This window comes from Phycodurus eques, chromosome 20, assembly GCF_024500275.1.
Source record: "Phycodurus eques isolate BA_2022a chromosome 20, UOR_Pequ_1.1, whole genome shotgun sequence".
NCBI lineage: Eukaryota > Metazoa > Chordata > Actinopteri > Syngnathiformes > Syngnathidae > Phycodurus > Phycodurus eques.
Window position 1 is genome coordinate 12,658,163 of NC_084544.1, and position 25,503 is coordinate 12,683,665.

General features: G+C 42.7%; 1 protein-coding gene across 5 annotated transcripts; it reads left to right on the forward strand.

Annotated features, from left to right (window-relative positions):
* The first annotated feature begins 256 nt into the window (after positions 1-256).
* On the forward strand, positions 257-24,949 carry prrc2a (proline-rich coiled-coil 2A). Of its 5 annotated transcripts, none has more exons than XM_061664415.1 (18): positions 257-358; positions 2,889-3,034; positions 7,371-7,522; positions 9,091-9,268; positions 9,385-9,496; positions 9,609-9,690; positions 9,796-9,939; positions 12,850-13,091; positions 13,198-13,286; positions 14,803-14,954; positions 15,277-15,379; positions 15,444-15,615; positions 15,903-15,995; positions 16,219-16,768; positions 16,848-17,107; positions 18,444-18,726; positions 18,808-19,030; positions 19,205-24,949. In XM_061664415.1, the coding sequence occupies exons 3-18, from the start codon at positions 7,408-7,410 to the stop codon at positions 22,230-22,232; spliced, it is 5,826 nt and encodes a 1,941-aa protein (XP_061520399.1). In that variant the 5' UTR covers positions 257-358; positions 2,889-3,034; positions 7,371-7,407; the 3' UTR covers positions 22,233-24,949. The 5 variants fall into 5 exon arrangements, with proteins under 5 accessions (XP_061520399.1, XP_061520400.1, XP_061520398.1 ...); XM_061664416.1 differs by having other exon boundaries at positions 2,921-3,034; XM_061664414.1 differs by lacking the exon at positions 2,889-3,034.
* The last annotated feature ends 554 nt before the right edge of the window (positions 24,950-25,503 follow it).

Genomic DNA, 25,503 nt, shown 5'->3' on the forward strand with positions numbered 1-25,503 from the left:
GAAAGAGCTGTGATGTTACTACGAACATGACCTGAAATACCCTCACTGTAGACAGTAATTTTGTCTTTGCATCATTTCGACATTTTCCCAGCTGATTTACAAAACAGCAAAGCAATTATTGTATTGCTGAGATTTTTTTAAATGTGTTTATTTTCTATGTTTAACTTAGGACATAGTAGTTTTTTTTTTTTTTTTTTTTTTTTTTTTTTTAATTCCCTCTTCGGGTCCCAAACAGCTCCCATCTCACGAAATTACCCAGTTGCCTTTGACAGCTTTTTAGGTGACGCTTCGATTGAGACTATTCTTCCCCCACCCGCCCCCCTTTTCATTTGTTTCGGGATAAAGAAGGGGAGTACAAGTAAGCAGCATAGCTTCTTTGTATTTATTCACTCACATCTGTGACGAAAATGCTATCAGCGGGTGTTTGACTGCGGGGGTAATAACGTTGCTTCGCTAGCTAGGTCAGTGTGCTAGCAAAGCTAATCTAACCTCATTCTGCGAATCAACCTCGAGACAAGTCGGGATAAGACCAGGTCAGTGGCTGGAAATCGTTTTAGAATACATTATATAAAGCGACATATATTCGCTCCGTTGAGCGGAAATTGAAAACACTGTTGGAACACACCAGCGATGGAATTTTGGGAAGGAGCAGTCTTGGTTGTTTTTTGTTTTTTGAAAAGGGACAGTCTTGGTTGTTACTAGCTTGCTTAGCTTAGCTTGCTAATGAATGTATGTTTGTTGTCTTAAAAGCAAACGTTGGCCGACGCGAGTTTATGTCGGTGCAGGTTACGAGTGCTTTGCTTCATTATCTGGCTATGTAGGTCTGTTGATAACATAATGTATGTGGATAACGCTAAGCATTATAGCAGGTCGTTCAGACAGTCTTTTAGCCCGATATGTAGCTTTAGCCAATGCAGTGTCAGATTACGACGTATCAGAGTTTGTACATAGGAGTAAAGTTATTTGCTTCAACTTGTTTGAAGAAATATATGTGTTTTGGGGGTCTGTCACCTCCAATTCCCAAACCGGCGTCGCTAAACGTTAACGGTAAAAATCAACCGGGCCTTTCTCCGGCGCCATTTTGTTCCGTTCCCCAATAAAGTCTCAAATTTACAAGCGATACTTGACCAAAATAACGCCATGGAAGACTCGTGTGAACCGGGTAACGTGTGATATGTAAGAAAAGCCCTCGAATGGTCGGAACAGCTCGAAGTGTTAAGAGGAAGTGTTGAGTGCGTTATGAAACATTAACGCAGTCCCCCTCCCAATTCGAACATGGATGGCCTGCCAGTTAGCTTCGGTTAGCATATGCTGCAACTAAAACACATCGAATCGAAGTAGTGTCGTCGATTTGGGTATTTTAGTAACCGTTATCACATTTTACTGCTGTTTCTATGTTGCACTGACAACTGTCTCGCGGTAATAACTACAGTACTGTACATTTTTAGGTAAGGCCTCGATGCTGCACATAGTACAAGGCTTTGTATAGCGAAACTGTTGGCCCCTTTAATCCCATATAGTTGACCAGCCGTCCACGACCTAATTTTCTAATCTCATCTGGCCAGTTACACACGGTATATCTATTCAGTGACACCGAACCATCGGCTCTGTTGGTGTAAACACCACACACCAAGGGGCTATTTTGGCTAAGTTGTATTACATATTTGTGCTGCAGATAAATGTTGGTTTGCTTTGTTTTTTGTTTAATTAAAAAAAAAAAACTAAATCTTATTTAATGGCGTTACTCTGGAATGGTATTCCAACGTAGTTGCCTTAGTTGTTCATTTGTTATAGGTACATTTGACAGCCACATAAATTCTAAATAAACATAAACCTCGTATGGGATTTACCATTGAGTTGTAGTTTGACTTTTGATAGACATTGGTGCCTCGACTTTGTCACGTGACTAAATTTGTGACTTAAAACACTCGTATTGCAAATCATCTTTCCCTCATGAAATGAATAGAAGCCGTTCCAGCCTTTTTGTCCTTCTGGTGTGCACACCTTGGTCACCGGGAAAGTATAATGCAGTCTTACAAACACAAACGAAGAAGAGTTTCACAACTAAGTGACTTCATGAGATGCAGCATAATTACAGTAGTCGTCGTTTTTTTTTTTTTTTAATTTTTTTTTTAACAGGATAAAGAATATATGCCTATGAATATTGTTATTGTTTGTCTACATGTGTTGTTGCACCATTTTCTGTTGCCCAAAGCGTCTATGGCATTATAAATTGTGTGTTAGCATTAAGCTTGCGGATGTCCAAAGTGACGTGGTTGTTTTAAATACACGTAATTCTTTTATGGTTTATTTTAGTGAACTTCAACTTGAGTTCACTGCCACCATTTAACGCTGGTGTCTCGCTTTTTTTGTTTGTAATTTGCAGTGGTGTAGCATTGCACAGCATCATATTCAGATTTGTAATATTTTGCCCCCCTCATATAGTGAAATCAAATCATTAGGCACAGCTTTCAGTGGTGTTCAAGATAAGCTAAGTAAACATATTATGCAGTTTTTAAATGGTGATTTTATTTACTAATGGAAAAAACTGCTTTACCAGGCTACCTGGTCCTGTGTGAAAAGGAAATGCCCCCCCTCCCCCTTGTTCAAACATGAATTAACTGTGGCTAATCAAATTTTTTTGGTTCGTTTTCACTGACCACACGGAAGCTTGATTACCTCCAGGCATGTTCAATCACTTAAGTAGAACCTGTTTGACAAAATGAACTCAGCCAAAATATCTCACAAAGCTGCAACAAAATGCCATGATCCAAATAAATTCGAGAAATAAAGTAACTGACATCTGTCAGTCTGGGAAGGCGTACAAAGTCATTTCTAAAGCTTTAGGATTGCAACAAACCATGGTGAGAGCCATTATCCGCAAATAGAGAAAACATGGAACGGTGGTGAATCTCCCCAGGAGTGGCCGTCCTACAAAAATTTCCTCAAGAGCACAGCGATGACTCATCCAGGAGGTCACAAAGGAACCCAGGACATCATCTAATGAACTGCAGACTCCCTTGCCTCAGCTAAGGTCAGTGTTCATGACTCAACAATGAGTACGAGACTGAGCAAAAATGTCGTTCATGGCGGAGTTCCAAGGCCAGAACTACTGCTAACCAAAAGGGAACATAAAGGCTCATCTTTTGAAAAAAAAAAAAAATAATAAAATAAAAAAAATAGAGCTGAGTGATTCCCAAGACTTTTGGAAGAATATTAACACAGCATTTCAGAAAAAGAACATCATGCCAGCAGTCAAACATGATGGTGGTAGTGTGATGTGTTTTGGGCTGATTTCTACTTCAGGACCTGGCCCACTTACTGTGGTTGGTGGAACCATGAATTCTGTTCTTTTCCAGAAAATCCTTAAGGAGAATGTTTGGCCATAAATTTGTGACCTCAAGATGAAGTACACTTGGATTTGGCAGCAGGACAATGATCTGAAATACACCAGCAAGTCCAAGTTCCAAAATGGTTTTTAAAAAATGAAGCCAAGTCAAAATCCAGACTTGAATCTGATTGAAATGCTATGACATGACCTTGAAAAGGCTGTTCATGCTCGAAAACCCTTCATTGTTGCTGAGTTTAAACAATTCTACAAGGAAGAGTGGGCCAATATATCTCTACAGAGAAAATGCTTTATTTTATTTTATTTGTTGCTGCTCAGGATGGCCCAACCTGAGGTTTGTGGGGCTATTAGTTTTTCACACAGGGCCAGAAAGCTTTAAATCGTTTTTTCCCCCTTAATAATCAAAATAATAATTTAAAAACTGCATTTTAAGTTTACATTGACTATTTTTGTCAGATACAAACATTTGTTTGATGATCTTAAGCATTGAAGCAGGGAAACTGGTGTTTAAAAAAAATATATATATATAATTCTGAAGAGGTAGCCAATACTTTTTCAAAGGTATATGTTTTAGTCTTGTATAGCATTAATCTAATGTCATGAAATGGTGCAGATGTTGGGCGTGTATACTCTCGGTGAAAAGTAATTATTTAATTCGAATTAATTTTACAATACTGACGCCCGATATGCCATGATAAAAATATAACAGCTCATTGGCTGACAAGTGTTTTTTCTGGCATTTTCAAATTATTCTCCATTATTCTCTGTCTCTAATGAATAGAAACAGGTATACAGTACACCTACAGTGGTATTAAGCAACAAACAGACTTTCTAATTAAGCCACAATTGCAGTATATTATTTGATGTGTTAAACCGGTCTTTTGTTACATGCAGTTATTAATAGGGGATGACACATTCAGAGGTCTGGAAACTTTATTTATTGAATTACGTTTTGATCTCTATTACAAAATAATCTGTTTCATGAATAGTGTGGTGTGGCAAATGAATGGCGCATTGGCAATAGTTCACTTTTTTTGTTGATATGCATTGAAATGACTCAAATACCTGTTAGTTGCTTTGGTGCCTACCATCTCTCAAAAGCAAGGTACAGAGAACAATAATTGTTTCCATAACAGCCATTTTCATTTTCCCCCTTTTTGGTACATTGTTTGTTTATTTATTTAATTAAAAAACTTTTTTGGGTGTGTGTGGTGAAGTATTTTGTCTTGCATTGTTAGGAAATGCACATATTAAACCTATCCTGTGTAATGTCATAAATGTGATGTTACAGTAGCCCTCCAATGCTGCAATACTCATTAAAGCCTTTTTTGACCATATTCTATGATGCTGGACAGAACCAGTCCATATGTTAAAGTGTAGGACAAATTAGAGAGAAGAGATAAACATTTGCGCTTTTAAGAAGTATGTATTGCAACATACATGGATCAAATTCCTGTTACGAAGAAAATGTGTTCCTGCTTAATGTCGATCAATAAATAATACATTGCCGCATTTCAGTCTTGAAACTTAGCGAGCCTTTGGAAAAACCCTGATCGAAGGACTGGGAACATGCACCTCCTGTATGGCAATGTGTATCAGCAACTACGAAAGCTGACAGGTAATTAGCATCTGAATCTGATGGGCACCATAACTAGGTGAGAGAATGTGAAAGCAACCGCCTCGTCAGACTGAAGCAAACCGCAGCTGTGCGCACATTGTACTGCAAAGTGGATGACTCCCATTTGAAGTGTTCTTAGTCTCCGGCTGTGGGCAGCTGCTGTTGAGCTTCCCGTTTTTAGATCTCCACATGTGTGTGTGATTTGAATCATTACAATTTGGGCCCAATTCACCTGGCATTCCCATTCTCACACTGAGCGGGGCAGTGGGCCACTCATTGCCCACACTTAGTAGGTATATAGTCAGCCATGGGAAGTAGTGTTTTCTAAATTACTTAGTTTCAAATACATTATGGGTTGTGTGGCGATACCGCTTTGTGTTGTATAATGAGACTTTTAATAAACATATGTCTTGAGTGTGCTTGACGCAAGTGTTTCTGAAAGGTCTGATGATCACATTCTCCTCTTTCGTTTTAAATCGGTGTGGCCAGTTTAAAGTTTTGAAATGTTCTGTGCTGCCTGAAGCATCAATTCATTATTGTGTCTTTGTTACATTTTATGAAATAGCTTTTCTTCTTAGTCACATTTTCAGCGTGGGCAGGACCGTCCTTTGGTAACTGAGGAAAGTAGGCAAAGTTATTTACTATCTACGCTAACATAAAAATTTTAAAAATGTAAGCGAGCAAGAGCAATGACTTTTGTCTTCAGTGTTGACAACTTAGGGACTTTTCTGACCATTATTGCCCTGGTAATCATTTGCCAGTCCCATCGAGGAACGGCTAATAAATTTGGTAGTTGGTGCTCATAATGTCAGCACACTTTAATAATGACTGTGAATGTTGATTAAATCGTGATATCATATTAATTTCTGTATATATGTAATCTGAATGTAACTGCTTGGTTTATTAAACATTTGTATTTTCTAAATACAACTGCATATACCATATCTACAGAAGTAGCAGTTTATCAAAACAATGCTACTTTGTATGAATACGTTGAATTAATATTGAACACAATTGAGGTTAGCTTGGTGCAGCCGTCGACAACCTTTCATGCTTGTCACGTGGCCCGTTTGTAATGATAAAACCCTTTTTTAAGTGATGAATAGTTTACAACACAGGTATCAAACTCTAGGCCCAGGGGCTACATCTGGTCCACCCCATCATTTTGTATGGCCCGCAAAAGTAAATAATGTGTGTCAACTTCTATGATTCTTGCTAAAATCTTAGCCTAAATTTCAAATTGTCATATGTAGTAAATAGAAATGTTGAGATATTGCAAGCATTTTTTTTGTTACAAACCTATTTTTACAGTAATTTCAATAATATTAAAAACAAAAACTATTATCCTTCAGATTTCAAAACTAGTTACCCATCAAGTTGTTGTGTACCGTAATCTCTCGTGTATAATGTGCACCCATGTATAATACGAACCCCCAAAGTTGACCTCAAAATTCTGGAAAACCCTTCTACTTGTGTATAACGCATTTTTACAATATATGAGTTTGTTCTACCCATATGATCGAAACATGAATTGTTATCTGTATTTTGTTCGGTTTTTTTCAAAGAATTGTTCTGAAGTTAAGCACTTTATTTGAAAACGTAATACTTTTTTAAATTTACTTTCTCTTATTTTCAAATCCACAGCCCTACTTTTATGTAGTGCATTAGAAAGTACACAGTTGTGTTCATATGTTTGATTACCCAGGTAGAATTTGTAAGATGGGTACAATTTTTTTTAACGAAAACATGAAGGACCAGACGAAACACATTTTGTTTTAATGGGGTTCAAATTAAACTGTCAAGCATTTCAGAAAACCATTATCACTAAACAAAACATAACCATAAAGAAATTAATGATGGTTGTTGTTCAGTCATATTTATATATAAAAAAAAAAAAAAAAAAAAGCAAAACAATATTTCACAAATTCTGCCAGGGTATTAAACTTATGAGCACAACTGTATATATATGCAGTCATACGTACCCCTGTCATATTGGAATGAAAGTGTAGGCTACACCTTTCTCATAACCTAGGTGGCGGTGGCATTTTGTAATGAAAGTGTACAGCTATTTCATAACCACTAGATGGTGGCATACATTTATAAAATGTAAAAGTTTTTTTCCCCATTGCCCCGATACCTATGTATAATAGGCACTTTTGAAAATTTTTGGGGGGCGGGGTAATGTGCATTATACATGAGAAATTACTGTATATGTAATACTACGATGAGGCGATTAAACATATTTATGGTTTCTGTCGTAATGGCCCTGCGAGAGACTACGTAACTACAATGTGGCCCGCAACAAAAATGAGTTTGACATGGCTTGTTTAGAAGCAGTGTCTTGTTTATAATATAACTCCCCCGTTGTAACGTAAGATATTGCTGTCTCCTCTCATCCCACAGTCTCAGGGCTCACCATACTCGATGAGCGGACAGCGCAATGTCAGAGCGCTCTGGGCAAACTGCAAAGGGGAAGGAAGGCAAAACCAAGTATGCGTCTCTCAACCTGTTTGATACATACAAAGGAAAGAGCCTTGAAACACAAAAGCCTATTGGTGAGTATCTTCATCTTGTCACCTCCAGTGCTTTTTGCTGCACAGTAGAACTTGCGGCACAGATTGAATACAACCTGTGTCACATGTTCCAATAATGACATAATGCAAATGTGATTTGAGTGAAACATGCAACTAAAGCTTCTCACATTTTTGCTCTTGCTTGTCAAATATACAAGTGTAAAAATATTATAACTGGGAAAAAACATTCTTAACACCACTTGTTGAACTAGTCCTTCTGTAGAAAAGGCTGACTGAAATGATGTCAGCAGGGGCAGCATAGTGACTGACTGGTTAGCACATCCGCCTCACAGTTCTGAGGGTCCAGGGTTCAAATCCGGTCTTCCTGTGTGGAGTTTGTATGTTCTCCCCATGCCTGTGTGGGTTTTCTCTGGGTAATCCGGTTTCCTCCCACATCCCAAAAACATGCATGGTAGGTTCATAGAAGACTCTTAAATTGCCTGTAGGTATGAGTGTGAATAGTTGTTTGTTTATATGTGCCCTGCGATTGGCTAGCGACCAGCTCAGGGTGTACCCTGCCGCTTACCCGAAGTCAGCTGGTGTAGACACCAGCACACCTGCGACCCTAGCGAGGTCTCACGTGACTTGATGTGGTACGTTTTGTGCAACTTCTGAGGCATGTTTTCCTGAAAATGTGTTCAATATGTTCCACTGTAAAAACTTTGTTTTTGTATAAACTTTGTTTTTGTATATGGGGATTTATTAATGCATGGAGGGATTTGTATCTGTATACTGTCTTGAAAGAGTTGCCGATTGAAATTAATTTTTTTTTAAGCAAAGGCAAATCTATATCTATGTTTATATAAAAGATTTGAAGATTTTTCATTTTCGAACTGCCTTTCATCTTTTATGGTCTAATCCCTGCGATATCATTTTTCCAGCTGTAGCGTAATGGCAACAATTAGATTTTTGTAATTGTTTTTTTTTTTTTTTTAAATGAAGTTGTTTCTTCTCTAGCAGGTCAGTGCATGTCTTTATGCTTACATTTCAAGTGTGTAGAGTCTCCTGGCTGCAGCAGTTAATTACCACATAGGCCAGAATTTTGAATAATGGAAGGTTTATCATGTGAGCTGATCCAGAGGTTTTCTTGTGAACAGTCTGTTCATTGTGTTTAGTCCCTATGGGGTTTTATTTAGGATGTCACATTTTCTCTTCCAGCATAGTAAATCTATGCGCTGCTGTTTTTTTTATTTTTATTTCAATCCCCCAGGAAAAAATGGGTGTTTGAATCAGCACAGCTTCTTTTTCAATTCCAATGCCTTACCCTGCTTGCAGCACTATACCCGTTTCAAGAAGACTATTCTGTACATAACCTTTTAAACAAGTTTCAGACTCTCACAAAATGTAAGTTTTATAGAAGCTCTTACTTGTATTTATTAAAAACTGAATGATAATTATTATACAATATGTGATAAGATGTAACATCTTAATTTCCCCCCCCCTGGGGATCATTAGTGTTCTATTTCCTAAATCAGTGTGCTGTGAAAATCTCATTGTGATTCCTGGTTCCTGATCCCAGCTAACATATATAACCTCCTTTGTCATATCAGTTCCCCCCCGCCATGGCTTGCAGTCTCTCGGTAAAGTTGCCTCTGCCCGGCGTATGCCCCCCCCTGCCAATTTGCCAAGTCTGAAGGCGGAGAATAAAGGCAACGATCCCAACGTCTCACTCATTCCCAAAGACGGCACAGGATGGGCAAGCAAACAGGAACAAGCGGACCCAAAGAGGTAAATTGCGCTTGTGTAATATACTGATTTTAAATCTGTATGTCGGAATAAAATCGTGATTGTTTTTCTATTTTTCTCCTAATCTGTATATATATTTCTTATTTCTATTCTTTCAGTACCGATGCATTGTCAGCACAGCAGCAGGAACTGCAGCAGCCTGTGGCTTCACAGACGCCTGCACCGACCCGCCCGAGAACCCCGCCAGCTTCAGAGGTGCCAACAGTCACAGTAAGATGCATGTACACTAATGTAATTTTTGCTTGTAAGGAACCCCCACAGTTGAAATTTCTTATTTTTGTGATTTTGTTTTGTTTTTGTTTTGTTTCTGTGTCCTGCTCAGGCTATGGCCCCAGCTTCAACCCAGGCCGCAGGGGCAAGGTCCTGGGCACAGGCCAGTGTTACACATGGAGTACAAGGGGATGGTGGGTCTTTCTGTTTGTATCACTCAAACATGTCCTCAGAAGAAATAAGCCTTTTATCTCTCTCTTTTTGCAAAATCACATTCCTGTTCACATTTCTTTTTGCAGGTGGAAAGGGATCAAACCTACCGTCGCCATTCTCTCGCGAGGAATTTCCCACCCTGCAGGCGGCTGGCGACCAGGACAAAGCTGGCAAAGAACAGGGCACTGCAGATCAGTGGTATGGGCCCGGACCAAACCTCCGCCCCCAGAGTGAGTAATGTCTCTTAATATTAAAGGTGGGGGGGGTTCTTCAATCATGCAGCACGTTTCACAGAGCACACTTTAGCTCTTTTAGTATTACAAATCTTAAACCAAGTAACAAGCTGTTAATCTATAAAGGAAATGCTAAAATGTGAATAAGAAGTATACAGAATTCTTCATTCAAGTTCTGTGTTATCTGTATACAGTGGGACGAAAAAGTATTTAGTCTGCCACCAATTGTGAAAGTTCTCCAACGTAAAAGATGAGCGAGGCCTGTAATTTTCATCATAGGTAAACTTCACCTCTGAGAGAAAAAAATCCAGAAATTCAGTCTTTTTTGGGGGGGTTTCATACTCCTTCAACGCTGGCAGCTAGATCCATTCCACACATCCACCATCTGCACACAGATGTAATTGTGAATGTTACTCTGCGGCGGACTAATATATACGAGCGAATTGGCCTGAGGTTTTGCCTGTGCGCTCGCGACCTGCTTTTGATAAGTCACAGGAGTTGACGAGACCAGAAAAAACACTTCCGCTTAACTCTGTTGCAATGATCTAAATGTCGTTCGCTACTTTTACTTAGACTTTACACCGATTTTATCGGGCTGATCGGTATCGGAAGATATTTAGCATTTTATGCTGATCGGCTTTAATGTCGTCATTCGCCGATCATTGATCGGCTCCGCAAAAGACATTTCCTCCACATCGCTGCATGCACAGTATATTTGAATCCAAAAACTAGTTTATGTTTAGCCTTGTCGTGTGTCTTTTGACGTAAATATACTGACTATAATTCTGTAAATATCTGATGGCCAATTAAGTTATTTAAAAATAAAAACCTCGGCGGTGTGGGACAGACAACACGTCGGAGACAGGCAACACGTAATGCAATCAGACTACAAGACAAATTTGCTCTTTCACGATTGAACTGTCAGACAACTGCAATAAAATCTTGTATTCCGATACCACCACACTGTATTATAAGGACACAATGGGGAAAAACGTGTGTTGGTGGTCACCGGTGCTCAGGACAGGACAGGAGAGGAGGTTCGTTTAAGGCTTGCTTGGGGTATGTTCACGTACAGGCACGAAGCACCGATTTGCTCTTCTGCACATTCAACGTCAACGGGTCCTCCGCTAATCGCTACTCTTCCCCGGTCGCCGTCACTACACTTGCCACTGTACACACTCGCACCGGCGCGCACTCCTTCCTCCTTCACAGTCCCGCCGGACGACGCCTGCGCAGTCCCGTCTCACTCACACATCCCACACACACTGAGCTTGCTGTCACAATCACGTGGGACAATACCCGTAACAGAAGTATTTCGCTGTAAATTTCGACTTTAACGGTGAAATCCGACTTACCCGGAAATTTGTGTTACGTCGCCAGCGTAGGAATGGAACACGTTTGTAAATCGAGGACTTCCTGTATTTGTCTGGCCCTGTCTGCCCAAACGTGATAGTTTCAGCTCACTTATAACTTGAGAAAAGACCATGCGGTAAATTGCAGGTTTTTTTGGGAGGACTACTTTTTACTTTTACTTGAGTCACATTATTGTCAAGTAACAGTACTCTTACTTGAGTACAATGTTTGGCTACTTGTCTCTGGAGCGGACATCCTCTATTGCTACTCTTACGTTGAAGCAACATTTTTGCTTATCAGATCAGCCAGTGTTGTATTTGTTGCACTGGTCTTTTGTATTTTCACGTTGAGGTGCTGCGGGTCGCAGCCCTGGTTGTAGTCCCAGCGGAACCGCGAAGCACACGTGACAAGAGTTGATCCGGTAGTACATCTTGTTTTAATTAGGAAACGCGACTACAATTATCTAATTAGTTTGCGGCTATTAATGTTAAATGTATGAAGCGACGGAGCGATGTTAGGGATTATGTCAACACAGAATGAGCTAACTTCAATTTCAGATATGGCCAATAAAAACAGAAAAATATTGTACTTAATATTTTCCTGGAGGATGCATTTGGGTTAGCCTTTGAAGTTGGTAATGGTGAAGCATGAAGTGAAACAGACAATGATTTTAGTCAATTTATTTTCTAGAATGAGAGTACTTAAAGAGGAGGATGCTATTCATGTGGCACAGGTTGAAGCAGGCATCAGGTGCAGGTGGAGATGGGCCTGGTTCAAATTGGAGGCCCAAAGTACTTAAGCAGGGTGACATGTCTGGCACTGCATGATTTGAGTCCCTGGCGGCGTAGTGTGTTACTGATGGTAGCCTTTGTTACTTTGGTCCCAGCTCTCTGCAGGTCCTTCACGAGGTACCCCCGTGTGGTTCTGGGATTTTTGCTCACCGTTCTTGTGATCATTTTGACCCCACGGGGTGAGATCTTGCATGGAGCCCCAGATTGAGGGAGCTTGTCAGTGGTCTTGTATGGCTTCCATTTTATAATAATTGCTCCCATAGTTGATTTCTTCACACCAAGCTGCTTCCCTGTTGCGGATTCAGTCTTCCCTACCTTGTGGAGGTCTACAATTTTGTTTCTGGTGTCCTTTGACAGCACTTTGGCCTGGGCTATAGTGGAGTTTGGAGTGTGACTATTTAAGGTTCTGGACAAGTGTCTTTTATACTGATAACGAGTTAAAACAGGTGCCATTAATACAGGTAACGAGTGGAGGATAGAGGACCCTCTTAAAGAGGAAGTTTACAGGTCTGTGAGAGCCAGAAATCTTGCTTGTTTGTAGGTGACCAAATACTTATTTTCCACCGTAATTTGTTAATAAATTGTTTAAAAAATCACATGGTGTGATTTTCTGGATTTTTTAAAAAATTATTTATTAATTTATTTTCATTCTGTGTCTCATAGGGAGGTACACCTTTGATGAAAATTACAGGCCTCTCATCTTTTTAAGTGAGAGAACTTGCACAATTGTTGGCTGACTAAATACTTTTTTACCCCACTGTAGACGTTACAAGCTGGCGGGACGGTGGGGGCCGAGGCCTGGCACCCACCCTCTCTGGGGAGGGGGCGGCAGAGGGTGGCAGCGGTGGGGCTTTACTGATGGACGGGGCAGCCGGGGTCCCGTCTCAGAATTCGCAGTCCCAGATGCCACCTAGGAACCCTTCCGCAGGCAGCCCCGCCTTACCCCTGCCTCAGCCCCCAGTGGGTCCTGGGTTTCCCCCGTTCCGAGGGATCATGCCTCCATTCGTAAGTTTCATTTTTAATTTTCTTGAGTTCAAGCAAGTTTTCAGTTCTAAACTTAAGTTGCAAGGGTGTTGTGAAGAGTGTACCTGAGCTGTTTTTCTTCTGCTAGATGTATCCACCATATTTACCCTTCCCGGCAAATTATGGTCCTCAAGGCCCGTACAGGTTTCCACCACCCGGTGAAGGTCCAGCTCCAAGGTAAGTGCTTTTCCATATACAGTAACTCTTTGGAAAGGTAAATCAGAAACATATTAGTAAAGTTATTATTGACATACACACACCAGCATGCCTTTATCCATCTGAAACCTTTGCACAGTGCTTAATGACGCCTTAAATCTCAGGGGTGGGCAAACATTTTGGCTCAGGGGCCACATTGACTTTTAACATTTGACATGTGGGCCAAGCCAGGACCAGATGCTTATATATCAAAAATAGACCCAAAAAGGCATTGTACTGTTAATACTTAGATTTACTTTTAATGGGAACAGTGTTGTTTTGTTGATCACCTTTTTTTTGCCAGTGCAACAAATTCTGGTGTTAGTTTTGTTGTGGCAATTCTCAGAACACATCTGAGGTGTTCATCACCCAGCTGGGATCTGTAGGGTGTTTTGTTGGTGTTCAACACACTAAAAGTCTGTTCACACCCACATGTAGAGCCGAACACCACCAGCATCCTCTGTGCCATCTTACATATTTTTGGAAATTTGTCTGCGCCTAATGAAGCATAAAACTCATCCAGTTTGAGAGTTGAACTTCTCTTTTAAGATAGTATCACATTCTAGATCAATCAATTCCATCTGCAGCTCCCGTGGTGCTGTTTCAGGGTCTTGTGTGACTGAAGCTTGGATGGAAGTTTGTCAGATAAAGGTGTTTTGCTGAGCCTGCAGGCTTGATTTTTAACCGCTGAGCCATAGCCATCAGTTCCTGCGTTGATTGGCTGTTAGCATAATCAGCCTGCTTGGTAGAAAAGTGACGGCTGATGTTATATTCCTCTAAAACCGCAATGGTTTCTTAACAAATTAGACATACAGCCTTTGCCTTTTCTTTGGCCCACTCATGGTTGACGAAGGGTTCAGAGCAGTAGCAGAGTAAAAACAGAACAGCCAAAGTCAAGTCACTGTATCACTGTACCTACTGCGCTACCTGGAGGAACCACTGGGCATTACAGCACAACCTGGTGGAACCACTCGACATAACAGGACAAGGTCAAATGAATCCAGTCACGATCTTGATATGTTTTGGGCGATTCTGTACCACATTTTTGCCGGGCCAGATTGAAATTAGCAACGGGCCGGAGGTTGCTCACCCATGCCTTAAATCATACGTTCGCCCCCTGATGGCTGGCTGACTAGGTTGCAGACACTGCTGCATATTGAAGCACTTTTCATATGCAGCAGTGCCTGCATTTTAAATGTAAAAATTTAATTGTGACAGCCGAGATCACGATTAAAATTCAATTAATTGTGCAGTCCTAGTTTGAAATTAATCCTGATTTATAAAAATAAATCGGTCCCCACCAGCCTTTTAGCATTTGATCCACAACTTGCTACGCTAGTCACCCAGGACCAACAGTTTGCCTTCACTGCCAGTCTGCCTCCCAGCTCGTAATAATAATTGTTCTGAGCTGGTAACAGTTACCAAAAATCAAAGGAGACATTGCCATGTGACATATTCGTCACTCAAAAGTAATGTAGCATTGTCCCACCTTTTTCAGGCTCTCTCGGTCGCAGGTTGGTCCTGACAGCAGGCCTCAGCTTCTCTCACGAGATGCAGGTGGAGAGGTGGTTAGGCGACCCTCAATCCTAAAGCAGGATGACCTCAAGGAGCTCGATGAGTTGGACCACGATGGAGATGAAGGCTGGGCAGGTCTGTCTTGGCTCATTCATAAATATACTAATAACAGTTTTGTTATTGGGGATTATGGAACATTGGAATAGAATAAAAGTATCTTAAGGAAACCTATTGATCAAATTTCAATTTTTTGGGTTTTTTTTTAAACAATCTTTTAAAAAGCGTGTAGGTCATTTTAAAGGCTAAAGGAAAAAAACAAGTATCCGTTTTCATTTACACATGCATTCATTTTGGGCTTAGAAATTCAGTGACCATTGAATTTGGGTATAGCAGCCTAGGTTAGGCTTCTCGAGAATGCTGGCTTTGAATGAATTTGTGTCCTATTTTGGTTAAACAGGGGCACATGAGGAGATTGATTACTCCGCAAAGTTGAAGTTCAGCGATGATGAAGGAGATGATGAGGGTGAAGAGGACACAGCAGACAGCAAGAATGACACAAGGTCAGTTTGTGACCAAATAATGAAATTTTATAGATATTTTAACTAATTTAAAAATATATTTTAGTGAGCAGCAGAAGTCTCAAGAGGCCCCTCTTGCAACCTCATGCTCTCGAGCCTCAGACAGCAGTGGAGATAACCGCCACAGTCCTTCCTCAAACACTGACGATGCCCCACAGACTCCCTCCGTCAAGCCAGGATGGGCTGAGGGCAACCAAGGAGCACCATCCAACTACCAGGTAACTGCCTGTTTAACCAACTGTGCTTAGATTTATTAAGCCTCACAACAATAATTTTGGTCAACAATCGAAGAAATACAGATATGTGGTCTCTTATAGCACTTTATATTTTTATCGATTGTTAGACTGTGAATTCCACATTTTTTAATAGTTGGCCCAGACACAGTTTAAAAGGGAGAGGCCCAATATCCCACACAGGCTGGTAGAAGTGTTGGTATATTTGTCTCTGTTTTGTAAGTGTAGAGCGATATGGTGGAGTATGGCTGACTGTGTCTGCCTGTATACAGGGGCGCAGGCATGGAACGGGTGGTCACCGGGAGCAGCCCTCCCCCCCACCTGGCCCCCTCGTCGGACAAGGGCCTCACTCCTTTTACCGACAGGTAGACATCCTGACCGGGCCTCTTAGACTTAAATTCTACCATTTCTCACGCGTGGGCCACATAACTTATAATAATTATGCAGTTTCCTTTTTGATATATATTTTTATTTATTTTATTTTTCCTTCCCATAGGTTAAAAGAAAAAATCTCTGCACAACTGCAAATATCTTAATATGAAATGAAGCTACATAATAGTAATAATAGTTCTAATACACTTTGTTCAGGAGCGGTCACACAACCAGAGTGCATCATCGGCCTCTGTAAAAGGAGGCCACACCCAGCATCAGCCAGCAGCAGGAGGCCCTACCCCTCCTCCCCAGCCTGGACTGCTGGTCCATGGGGTCCCTGGAGACGACGAAGATGAGACCTGGCGTCAGCGCAGGAAGCAATCTTCGACTGAAATCTCTGCTGCTGTGGAGCGGGCCCGTCGACGCCGTGAGGAGGAGGAACGTCGGATGGAGGAGGAGAGACGTGCAGCCTGTGCAGAAAAATTGAAAAGGCTGGATGAGAAGCAGCAGCAGCAGCAAGGCGGCAATGTCGGAGGAAGCGGTGGCAGTAAAACACCCAGCCTTGATGGGAATTCTACAGCAGCCACAGCTGGCAGCCCTAGTCCATCCTTGTCGGCCTCTGCATCTTCCCCCAACATCAGCCAGCCGCCTTCGCCGTGTGTGGACCCTGAAGAGCCTCCTGTGCTGCCTGTGCAGTCGAGCACAGGTCTTGGTGTCGGTGAAAGACAGCGGGCAAGCAGCAACAGCAGCTATGACTCTAACACAGGTATGTCCGCAGATAATAATGACCGGTCTGCATCCCATTGAAAAAATATTTAACCTAAACTATTCTCTTTGCTGTTCAGATGCTCAGCATTGTCCTCAGCCAGCTGTGTCGCAGCCACAGCCACAGCAACTTATGTTGGAAGCACCTTCACCAGTAGACAAAGAGGAGACTGTCTGCACTCCTCACATTCGAGGAGGAAGTGGAGGTGAAAGAGGGACAGAATCGGTGAAGATTGAGAATATTGGAGGGGTATCAAGCCGGCAAGCGATCGTTCCTCCGGGCCAGGGTTACTCAAAGTACCAAAAGTCCCTCCCACCTCGTTTTCAGAGGCAACAGCAGGTAAGAAAATGAAACTGGCAATTGATTGAATACTATCTTTCAAATATGTACTGTACTGTATATCGTCTTTGGTTTTACATGACATATAGTCAGCGATGACACCTGTGAAATATCATGACAATTGTCATGACCAAAAATCAGGATTATCATGATGTTAAGAAATATAGAAAAGTAAAAATTACAGATACACACTGCGAAAAGATTGCAAAACATTTTTTGGGGGAATACAAAAATATTAAATCAGCAACCCTATGTACTTCTTCACATTAAGAATGGTAAACGGCTACAACCAAAATAATTGACATAATAAGCAACACTTGAGTTCCCTTATGGTCATAATAAAATAAACAAAATTAAATTAAAAAATGTTTATTTACAATGTAAAATAATTACTAGAAATGGTTTCAAGCTTAATTTTTAGTTGAGAATATTGACAAGACTCTTAACTCCTAAATTCAAGTTGGCTATATTGCAGCTTTTAAAAGGAGTTTTTGTCAAGTGAATTATTTTAGCCAGGTGGTAGCCCATTTCTGTCTGCTACTCGAGAGCTAATGTCAGAGACACCTGGATTTCAGATTTAATTTTCTCTCAGTTGTAGAAATAGGTTGTGTGTGATTTGTAGTTTTCTCCATGGATCCAGCTTCTTTGTTAACGTGCAACGTGCACACGCATAGTTAGATTTGGGATGAGGCGGTCATCAAATGAGCTTACGGCTGGATCACGCAACCACAATTCAGTTGCAGTCAGGACACGGACGTGATGAGCATCTCCTGCTCTGACTGCATCTGGGAGGCAGACAAAAAGTCCAGAAGTCTCAAATAATCAAAAACGTTCACAAGATTAGTTGCTAGAGAGGTCTGAATACTCATTTGTCACTCTCTTCTCTCGCTCTTAAGGGGGCCACGCACCAACACATCACAACACCATCTGTCCATCCATTTTCTTAACCGCTTCTCCTCACGCAGGTTGCGGGCTGCTGGAGCCTTCGGGCGGGAGGCGGGGTACACTCTGAACCGGTCGCCAGCCAATCGCAGGGCACAGAGTAACAAAGAGTCATTTGCGCTCACATTCATTCTTACGGGCAATCAACCTACCATACATGTTTTTGGGATGTGGGAGGAAACCGGAGTGCCTGGAGAAAACCCACCCAGGCACGGGGAGAACATGCAAACGCCACACAGGCGGCGCCGGGATTTATACCCCAGTCCCCAGAACTGTGCGGCAGATGTGCTAACCAGTCGGTCACCGTGCCGGCACATCACAACACATTACACGAAATAGGGTATTGTTGTGTTGTGTTCTTACCCCTAAACTATGGTTCTCTTCATGTTGATAGGAGCAGCTATTGAAGCAGCAGCAGTGGCAACAGCAGCATAGCCAGGTATCCCAAAACCAGATTTCCCCCCAACCCCAAGCACCGCAGGGTCCTTCACCAGTTTCAACACCCCAGCCAGGACCTGGACCTAAGCAGGGTGGACCACTGTATCAACCGGGCAATTTAGTACGGCCACTTCCAATGAATTTTGACCCACGCTGGATGATTATGCCCTACATGGACCCACGCATGATGCAAGGCCGCCCGCCCATGGACTTCTATTCCACTGGCATGCACCCATCGGGTAAGAGAATGTTTGTAGTCCTTTTTAAAATATATCTATTTGGATCGTGTATGCAATTAAGAAAAACAAATAAATCATCAGGGCTTATTGGGCGTGAGCGATCTGATTCGGGAGGATCTGGTTCAGACCCATTTGATCGGCAACAACAGCATCCAGGGCACCCTCACCGTGGTACTCCCCCTATTGATCCTAAATTGGCCTGGGGGCCTGAGGTATTTCCTGGTGGAGGGGAAGGTTGCGGGATTAATCCCCCTCTGAGGCAGAGGCAGACGTCAGAAGAAGAGGATGTGACCAAAGGGCCCAGGTATGCTGACACAAGTATAAGTGTTATTGAATTAAATGTGATTGTTGGAAACATTGTTTCTTTTTTTTTGGGGGGGGTCTGCTTTATTTAATTTGTATTCCAGGATTTTTTTAAGGCTTTCATTTACTTATTGACAATGTTGTAATACCATCTGTTTCATTTTTATTGACTTAGGAGTGACACTCCTCCACATCGCATCCGAGAGGGTGGATTGGGACCCATCAAGCAGCCCAACACAACTTCTGGGCCGTCAAATCAGACGCCACCTCCTGTTAATGCGCCAAGTGGCAGTCACCCCCCTCATCATTACATGAGTGGGCGGGGCAACTACAGCAACTTCCATGATCAAGGTGCAAGGATACCACCCCACCAGCAGCAGCAACAACAAAGAGCTGGTGAAAGGGGAACCCACTCCCATGGCTTCACCCATCAGGATGACGTCCAAGGCCGAGGATCTCAGCCAGGCCAACTGTGGGGGGCTCCACACCCTCACTACGATCGTAACGGCCGTGCAGACCTCCCTAATGTAGAGGGCAACACTCATCTACACCACCATCACAGCCACCACCCTCAGCAGCCTCACTACACTGTCCAAACCCATAAGCTCGAGAAGAGTCATGACAGGATAGTTGAGGGCCATCCAAAAAAGACCAACTCTTCTCCCCCACTCCACCAGCCCTCCATGTCATCCTCATGCTCATCATCTTCCTCTTCTGCTTCTACCAGGGAAGATGGCAATGTCAAGGCCACTTTGCATCATCATCATCATTCTCACAGAGAAGGTGAAGCTGGTGTCAGGCAAACTATTAATGAAAGAGGCAGTACCGGCAGTGGTGGTCATGTAAAACATGAAAAAACAAGCTCTGTGTATGCATCACATGCTTCTGTGACCTCCAGCCCACCTCCTGCTCAACATGGCAGTCACTCCCAGCCCCAGCACCATCCCCATCCAAGGTCAAACCAAAGAGGGGTGCGTGATCATAAAACCGAGACCCAGTGGGGCCCTCGTCCTGGCAACACCAACACAGGTGGGGCTTTTTCTCATGGCAGGAGGGCCAACAATGCAGGTAGTGGGAACAATACCCGTGGCGCAGATGACACTTCCCATGCTCCATCGGAGCACAAGCCCGCAAGCCAGACAGGAGGCAACAATCCCAACAAAAGGGCGGGTCCAATCAAGAAGCCAGTGATGAAAGAGATGAAGAAAGAGGGAGATGTTGACGGAGGAGAAAAATCAAGCCAAGGCTTTGGTAAAGATAAAGAGAAGGATGGTGGCCAAGCCACCTCAGTAAAACAGGAGGCCTCCTCCTCTCATAACACATCAGCTCCATCAGGCAAAGAAGAGCCTGCTGTGACAATAAAACCCAGGAATGGCGGGAAAGAACGGCCAGCTGGAGGAGGTGGCGGTGGGTCAGGGAGAGGACCTAAAGAGGCAGACACCACTTCTTCAGGATTTTCAGGATCCTCATCCCGGAGAGACAGAGACCGTTCTTTTGAGAGAAGAACCAGCTATTCCCATAATCATGGAGTCTCCACCAAAGCAACCAGAGGCAGTCGTGGGCGAGGTGGGGAGTTTTACGGCCGTGGTCGTGGTTATAGGGGCACCTACACAGCCAATGCTGGGCCTAGTGGTGGTAACCGTGGCAGAATGGCCAGCAGGAGTGGCAGAGACTATCGCACATCTGTTGCTGTTGGCCACCATCACGATTCAAAGGGTGAGGGCCCTGGTGGTAGGCATTGTCAAGATAGGTCCCATCACAACCCAGCCAGGGCCAGGAATCGTAGTGAAACACGCAGTGAAGGCTCAGAGTATGAAGAAATTCCCAAGAGGAGGAGGGAGAGAGGCTCAGAGACGGGCAGCGAGAGTGGTGCAAGTGACCTTGGTCAATCGGACAAGGATGACACCCACAAACAGAACACCAAGAATGGCATTGATAATACCAACACCACTACCAGTGGCAACATTTCATCTGCACCCCCAAGAGGGTCACAGGCTCGGGTTTTCACCCCGAGGGGAGTGCCATCAAGGAGGGGCAGGGGCGGTGGTAGCGGAGGAGGAAATATCTACAGGAATAGTGGCAATGTTGGAGGGCCAGCTGGGGGACACAGATCTGCACCCACTTCGGCCTCTCATGGGGGCTCCTCAAGGCAGCCAAACTCTGCACGAAGGCAGCAAGCCCCGTCACAAACTTCAGGGCACAAGGACTTGAGCAGGGGAGGGCCTCCTGTGGATAAGAAGGATAAGACAGTTGATGGAAATCAAGCTCAAAGTCACGGATCCAATCCTCCGCAGACCACTTTGTTTGCTTCAGCTCCTACCACTCAAGCGTCCGCTGACAATGGAGCTGTTTTGACCCAACAAGCTTCAACCAACCCTGCATCAATCAGTGGTGGGCCAAATTCAGTCCCTCCTCCTGTTAACCGTGGGTTCCCTCCCAATGCCTTTGACCGACCCAAGCGTCGTCGCCACATGCGTTCCCAACATCAGCAGGACAAGCCACCTCGCTTCCGCAGGCTGAAGGAGCGAGAGAACGCCGCACGGATCAATGGTGGAGGGGGGGTGATTGGAGGAGGAAGGCCCTCCTCTCCTTCTGTGAACTCAGTTCAGGAAAGTAACGGAACCACTGTCACAACAACACTGATCAATAACGCGCAGAATGCCAACCACAACACCACGCTTACAGCTAACAATAACAGTGGCGGTGGACACCTCGGCAATGCAAACAGCCACCAGCACCACCACTTCAACCAGGGAAGTACTGGGCCCACCCACCCCCAGCACCACCACAGCCATGGAGCAAAGTCCCCAGACTTCACCAACCAGAATTCAGACCAGGCAAACGAGGAGTGGGAGACAGCTTCCGAGAGCAGCGACTTCACTGAGTTTCGAGACAAAGAGGGAGGAGGGAAGTCGTATTCTTCTCACCATCACCACCACCACTTCAGGAAGGGTGGAGGAGGAGGTGCCGTCGAACGTGAGATGTCAGGTAAAGAGCCCCAAGCTAATAAAAGAAGCTTTTCAAGCCAACGTCCTGGCATGGAAAGGCAAAACCGGAGGGTTAACGTCGGAGGAGGTGGTGGTGGGGGTGGAGGCAGAGGCCCTCGAGGTCCACCTGGTGGTGGCTCCGGTGGGACAGGAAATGGAGGTGGAAACCGTGGGGAGAAGCGGGGCAACTGGCCCTCCCCAAAAAATAGGAAATGATAGTATATTTCAAAACATTTCGGATGAACTGCACTCACTTTCAACCCAACTCTTCCATTTTTAACCCCGTTTTGATTATTTCATGTTTGCATCCCTACACATATGAGTGTCTTGTACAGTATATGGAGATGGTATTCTACATTCACCCTGGTCAACTTTCTCACCTTTCGCATCAGTCAGCTGTCGACCGTCCTTTTACTTTTCTCTGATTGTTTTGTCTTACTTTAGGTTAAATTATGCCCTCTTCACCTTCAAAAATCTCATCCCAGTTAGATATATCACGCGTGTAGTACTGCAATGAAAGTGCACATTGTTTTAAAATGGGGGCGTTAACACAGCTATACATACAAGCACAATATGGCATCTTTAAACAATGTAGAACTTGTGTAGATGTAAAATGATTGTGGGACTGAATTGGCAAATCATTAAATTGGGCAAACTTTTATATTTATGTGCGTGTGTATATTTCTACCACACTTTGGCCTTTGGTGGTTTATGGTAGTCCAGTTCTGCCCGACTTCCCCTCACCAAGGGGAAAAGCGCAGATTCAGTTTAACAAGAACAGTACCAATGTATCATACAATTATCTTATTTGTTTTCAGGAGAGTTGTGTCAATTCATTTTCAGCCACACGATGTTAAGTGTGTATGTGTGTGTGGTCTTGTTTGTTACAATGAGGATCGTTAAACAGCCCTCAAGCTCTTATTTACTTTTCTTTCGCTCCCAGTTTGGAAATTTTCTGCAAAGTATGTAAAAACTGTGATAGGACCCATGTAATACTGTTCCATGTCACTAGTTTCTTTTTTATATAATTTGCCCTGTTGCTTGTGTAGACAATTTTTTCCTTTCAAGCTTTCATCTTGACCTGCTTTGAAATTTAGATTGATCAATTTTCTTTTTTTTTTTTTTTTTTTTTTTTTTTTTAAAAAGAAAATAAAGGCTTTTTCAGCCTCACCGTAGCATCCTTGTTATCTGCAGAAATTCTGCACACTGCAAAAATACTCCCCAATGGACAATAGTGTTCCTGTTTAATTCATAAATTTGCTTTGTCCGACTGTTAATTGCGTGACTGCTTTATTTCTCGTTATTTCCTCAGAGATTTCCATTTTTATATGGAAACGTTCTCTTTTCTCTTTAAAGTGCAATGTCTATTCTATTGAGGGGAAAACGAGTTAAAGGAGAACTTTTGGTCATGATGACATGTTTGACTTTTCACAAATTGTCGGTTGGTTAAATTGTTCATGCTTCAGTAGTTAATTACGTTGTAATAAGCACTCCCTGTGGTATAACGCAAAAAAAAAAAACTTTTGTTGCTGTTTTTTTTTTTTTTTTTTTTTTAAATAAATATAAATATTCACTTAGTAGTGCTTACATGTGATGCCACAAGGACAGGTACTCTGTCTGGGCCCAGAGTACGAAGACATAGGTCGAGTATTACATCTCTGCTGTTGTGCATGCGATGATGCACCCTGTGCTATTACTATTGGGACATGCCACACCAACAAGGACTACCAGGAGCTCCTTAACTGAGGAAGGGTTTTCAAAGGGTGTGCTCTCAGGACGGCTGTTCCAATACGGTGAGGGGAGGCAGAATCACCCGAGTCACAACAGATGGCAAGAGTTCAACGACCTGACTGTTTGTTATGGAACTAATGGATATGTAACACTTGTAGTCACACAGTATGGAGACTAAAAGGTGAACAAAGTACTCCTCTGCATCAATTCACTGCTGTAAGTTGGGGTTTTGTTTGTTGACTGCGTTACAGTTTAGCGGGGATGTTGCGAGTAGGGCATTTGGTGATTAGTGTGCGCGCATCTGTGTGATGTGTTTGGAATGTGTGTGTGCGTTTGTTTTCTGGTATCTTATGTTGTAATGGGAACGGCAAGGACCAGAGGGTAAGAAGAATGGCAAGCACTTTCTGCCTTGTTTGCCCACGCCTGATTGAACCCATGTTATCAAATCTGCTGCTTTAAAAAAAACAAAAAAAAACATCTGTGCATACATCAAATGAGCAAGCAGTGGAAAGAATCACTTTTTGTATCCTTTAATACAGTACAGAAGCAGGCAAGCGACTCATCCTTCCACTAGAACTTAAAGCATGAATACACAGCCATGTGTACAGCTTGCCTTGCCTGTCACTGGTTTCTGCATCGCTAGCTGTACTATTGAGGCTGGTTCAGAAAGTCCGCCATCCCTCCTAACTCTTCGATATTGATGTGCACATTATTCTATGTACCCATGCTAAAAGAAAAAAAAAAGTATAGTGTATTGAAATTACTCAAAAGATTGTACTGTTTCCAGCTTTACCAAGGTACCTGGAGTGGTCCATTCTGTTTTAACATTTATGGTTTTAATAATGGAGCCGTAATATATGCACATGTATGTATATTGGTATGTATCTTAAGTTTTGTCGACCCCAACTTACATTCCCACCAACAAATGTTGCCATTTTTAGTTCAAGGGAGCAATGTACAAGCAGAGAAGTGTCTTATTATAATAAAGTTATACAGAGAAGGCAAAGTTAAATAAACTACTTTTGATTGAATGGAAAGCCGGAGTTCCATGTCTCTTCTATTTTACAACTTGTGCAGGTAAGATTGTTTTCGAATAGGTGTTGCATGTCGTTCGCAACTTCCCTCCATGGACTTCAGTGTTTACATCTTCAATTTAAACAAGTCCCCATCCGAGCTGACTTTGGGCAAGAGGCGTGTCCACCCTGGAATGGTTGCGAGCCCATCTCTGCACACATTTAAGACTAACAGCCATTCACGGTCAAATTCATATCTATGGACAATTTAGAGGCTCCAAATAACCCGAGAGGCATGTATTTGGAATGTGGGAGCTGAGATTCAAACCCAGAACCTCTCGAGAGTGAGCCAGACGCCCCTAACCCTACCTTCGATAGGGCCCTAGCTGACATTGCCCGACCATTCATGCTCACATTCACATCTATGGACAAAATGTCTTCAGTTACTTTTGTGTGGCATGTGGCCAGTGTAGCCATGATATTGGGATTTTTTTATTTTTATTTTTTTAAACGAGGTGGAGAACACAGAAATACACGACCAACCGTTATGTTTTTTTTTTTTTTGGTGACAGGAAAGATTCCAATGGGTACGTATACGTGTAACAAGAATTTAGCGATGTGTGAATTATGGTGTATAAAGTCAGAACAGTCCCTTTTAATTAAAGAATACGTGTTGAAGACATGGGGATGTTTTTTTTAATGTAGTACTCGAACTCGTCATATAGTGGCAGCAGTGCGCGATA